The sequence below is a fragment of the Bison bison genome, unplaced genomic scaffold (assembly GCF_000754665.1).
Source record: "Bison bison bison isolate TAMUID 2011002044 unplaced genomic scaffold, Bison_UMD1.0 scf7180017863325, whole genome shotgun sequence".
NCBI lineage: Eukaryota > Metazoa > Chordata > Mammalia > Artiodactyla > Bovidae > Bison > Bison bison.
The window spans coordinates 1,038,718-1,042,609 of record NW_011493897.1 but is presented as its reverse complement, the minus strand read 5'-3'; the positions used below and the strand labels follow the sequence as shown (position 1 = coordinate 1,042,609).

The window sequence follows — 3,892 nt, the reverse complement described above, 5'->3', positions numbered from 1 at the left end:
ACGTGAGTCTCAGTGAACTCCGGGAGTTGGTGATGGACAGGGAGGCCTGGCGTGCTGCGATTCATGGGGTCGCAAAGAGTCGGACATGACTGAGCGACTGAACTGAACTGAATACAAACACAGAAAACAAAAAAAACAACCTAAGATTTAGTTTACTTTAAACTCCTAAAAGGAACTGTTTCTGTCATGTGCCACTTGAAAAAAAGAGCAATTAAAGAAAAATACCTTTAGTTAGTGGAGAAATGAGGTAGGGGGGAGATCAGTAATTAGGTAGTCTAAGCTTCTACAAATTTTAACAGTTGGCCAATAAATACTTACTGAGCGTCTGCACCTGGAGGGAGGATAGAGCTATTAAAAAGATAGGGTCTCAAAAAAAGTAAATTCATAAATAAATGAATACATAAATGGTATCAGTGCTATGATAAATGCTGTGTAGAAAATAAAAGAGTAACTCAAAAAATTTACATAGTAAAAACAAAAAGCTCACTAGACGAAGTTTCTATAGAGCAGGGACAAGTCAATGTCTTATTTAGCTATGTATCCTCAGAACTTTATATAATGCTCCATAAACGTGTTTGTTGACTATACGAATGAATGCAGATGGCTAATCTTCATTAGCCATCGAATGAAGCCATTTCTTCCACGAATGAAGGAAAGAGGGTCAGAAAAAGATCCGAAAGCGTGGCCGAGAGGATACACGTTGGAGGTATTAACAAACGAAAACGGATACTTAGATCTCTGAAGTGACGGCGGCAAATTCCTCCGCATCCGGATTCAGAATTTGACAACTAACCTCACGTGTCCCCAGGAGCCAGCCGGATTGGCGAGTCGCACACTCTGTACCCGGAACCACACTCTTCCCTAATCCATGGATCAGCCGCGTAGTCTAGAGCTTCGGGGCGCTTTGAGGACAGCTCCCTTCTCGCGGCACCGGCTCTGAGCCCTAAGGCCACCTGACCTCTCCCCAAAGTGGAAAGGAAACCGGGAGGTGGGGTAGGATGGGAGGAGGAATGGAGTATGAGTGGGGGCGCGGACGGCCGCGGGACTCCTCCTGACAGCGAGGGAGCACGGGTGAGGCAGGCACTACCCGCAGGCGAGAAGGGCGAGACTCCGGGCCAGTCCGCATCACCGAGGCCTGGAGAAGACGACTCGGGAGACAGGTTGAGGAGTCCAGAGGCGGGACGCGGTGGCTCACCTGGGAAGTAATCATGATGCTGGAGTCGATCAGGAAACTCATGGTGAAGAGTAACGAGGGCTCGTGCCTCCACTTTCCCCGAAGCCACAGCACTATAGGCCACGGGCCCCCCCTCACACAGGCGGCAGTCGCCCGGGGGCCTGGGTTCGCCAGCCCGACGCCATCAAGCTGCGCCCCAGCCAGCCAATCAGCAACTACGTCCAGCGCTTCCCGCCTCGGGCTCCGAGTGGGAGGGACGCTGAGGAGCTGAAAGCGGGGGGCGGGGCCAGGGGGGCGTTCTGGGGGCGGGGATTAATTAGAGGGGGCCTGGCCAAAAGGAGCAAAGTACAACAACGAGGTCTGAAAATTCTAAAGCAGTTGTAATGCAGGATAGCATTTCCACTTCTGAGGCTAACGGAGGTGCGGCCTGAGATAACATCTTATTTTAATTCTCTTTTATAATGGTGAAAGTGAAGTTGCTCAGTCGTGTCTGACTATGCGACCCCATGGATTGTAGCCTACCAGGCACCTCCATCCATGGGATTTTCCAGGCAAGAACACTGGAGTGGGTTGCCATTTCCTTCTCCAGGGGATCTTCCTGACCCAGGGATAGAACCCGGGTCTCCCGCATTGTAAGCAGATGCTTTACCATCTGAGCCACCAGGGAAGTCCTTATAATGGTGAAGTTAATAATAATGGATTATACCACAAATCATGCGTTCTACATGTCACAACTTAGCTTGGGTCCACAAACAATGGCATAAAGAGGGAAGAATATAAAGGCAGGTTTTAGCACATACAGCTAATCAAGTAAATTTCTGATTCTTTTACCACACTTTTGAGAGGCAAATAGATGTATTGGAGCATGCTCAGAGGTGAGTCATCGGATAAGGACGATGAAAGGAATTGAACAAAGAAGGCTCAGGTACATTGACAGTTGTCTTCATTGGAAAGAATGGATAGAATTGATGTGGCCTCAAAAGATATTTGTAGGACAAAGGAGTTAAACGAACATAGATTTAATTCAAAACAAGGAATAATTCTTTAAGAGTCTGAAGATGAGTTATTTTAGGAAATAGTTGCCCCACTCATGTTGGAATTGCTCAAATGTAGACATAATCACTACTTCATCCATTCAATACTCATTTCGTGAAGGCTTAGTGGCACTGCTGTGGAGCTTATCCTTTTCCACCAGGCCTCTACCTAGTCCATGAAGTCCCTATAATCTCATCCTGAAGCTGTCCCCAGTTGAAGGCCATCACCCAATGTGAGACTGGCTGCATTCAAGGCTGCAGTCAATACCTGGAAGTCAGTACTTGCAACTTGGACCAGAGTGTTTAGTCTACTACAGTCTGAATCACTGAGACTCAGATTTATTACACACAAGGAAATGTATCTTACTTTCTTAGACTTGAATGCTACTCATACTAAGCAGCCCAAACACCTCTCAGACGTCCTGTCCCCAATCCAGAAGGCCAGGGAGCAGTGGAGACATCCCTACTAAGGGAGAGTCTTAGCTAGAGAACTTTGTGTCCCTGGCTACATCTATCAGGGAAGAAGTAGCATCTGTGAAGCAGATGATGAGTTAGACTCTCACCTATCAAGGCTGTGTGATAGTGCAGAATGCTGCATTAGCCTATCAAGGCAAACAGTTTACCTTAGTGGCTTACTGGAATGCATGGTGGGGATCAGGGTCTCAGTGAAGCTTGCAGCAGAAAAAGGTATACAAACCCACTGGCCCCAGGACTGTGTAAAGCTTTGAAAGACACCATTCAAAATTCTATGACAAACCTTGACAGCATATAAAAAAGACATTACTTTGCTAACAGAGGTTCATCTAGTCAAAGCTATGGTTTTTCCAGTAGTCAGGTATGGATGTAAGCGTTGGACATAAAGAAGGCTGAGTGCCAAAGAATTGATGGTTTTGAACTGTGGTGTTGGGGAAGACTCATGAGGGTCCCTTGGACTGCAAGGAGATCAAACCAGTCAATCCTAAAGGAAATCAATCCTGAATATTCACTAAAAGGACTGATGCTGAAGCTCCAATACTTCCACCATCCGATGCAAAGAACTGACTCACTGGAAAAGACCTTGATGATGGGAAAGATTGAAGGCAGGAGGAGAAGGGGATGACAGAGGACAAGATGATTGGATGGCATCACCAACTCAATGGACATGAGTTTGAGCAAGCTCCAGGAGATGATGAAGGACAGGGAAGCCCGGTGTGCTGCAGTCCATGGGGTCACAAAGAGTTAGACATGACTGAGTTACTGAAAAACAGAAACAATTCAAAATTCTCTCTACTGTTAACACCTTTGTCCAGGTCAAGGACTGATGTGGGTGATCCAAGGAACTGCTACCCCCTGCTTTTGATTTTAGAATGTCTCCAAAAATCTTCACACTAGATAAACATCCATGTGACTGAACTTCTTTACAAGTTGGTCACCACTCTTCCAAACCTTCTTGGCTATGCGAGTTGGTTCTTTCTTCTTATCTAGGCTCATTTTGGATGTGTTGACCCTGGTGTTGACCTAGTGTGCACTTAGGATGCCTTGTCCAGGGCTTTGGTTGGTTCAGATGAGTCAGAGGTAGTTCTGAATCAAGTGGCATCTTTACCTCAAATCTTGCTCCTCTCTAGTTTATTCTCTGCACAGTAGATGGAGCAATCTTAGAGAATGTGACTAAAAATGCAATGAAAGTGATGGTATGTGATTTCCA

General features: G+C 46.3%; 1 protein-coding gene across 2 annotated transcripts in view; it reads right to left on the bottom strand.

Moving 5' to 3' along the window:
* Positions 1-1,428, bottom strand: part of LOC104983728 (Golgi pH regulator) — a 46,218-nt gene extending 44,790 nt beyond the window's left edge. Inside the window, exon 1 of one of the 2 annotated variants that reach the window (XM_010833248.1) lies at positions 1,196-1,428. In XM_010833248.1, coding sequence (XP_010831550.1) covers positions 1,196-1,237 — 42 coding nt within the window. In that variant the 5' untranslated portion in view covers positions 1,238-1,428. The remainder of the gene's footprint in view (positions 1-1,195) is intronic. The other variant, XM_010833247.1, reaches the window with a different exon arrangement.
* Positions 1,429-3,892: the final 2,464 nt, after the last annotated feature.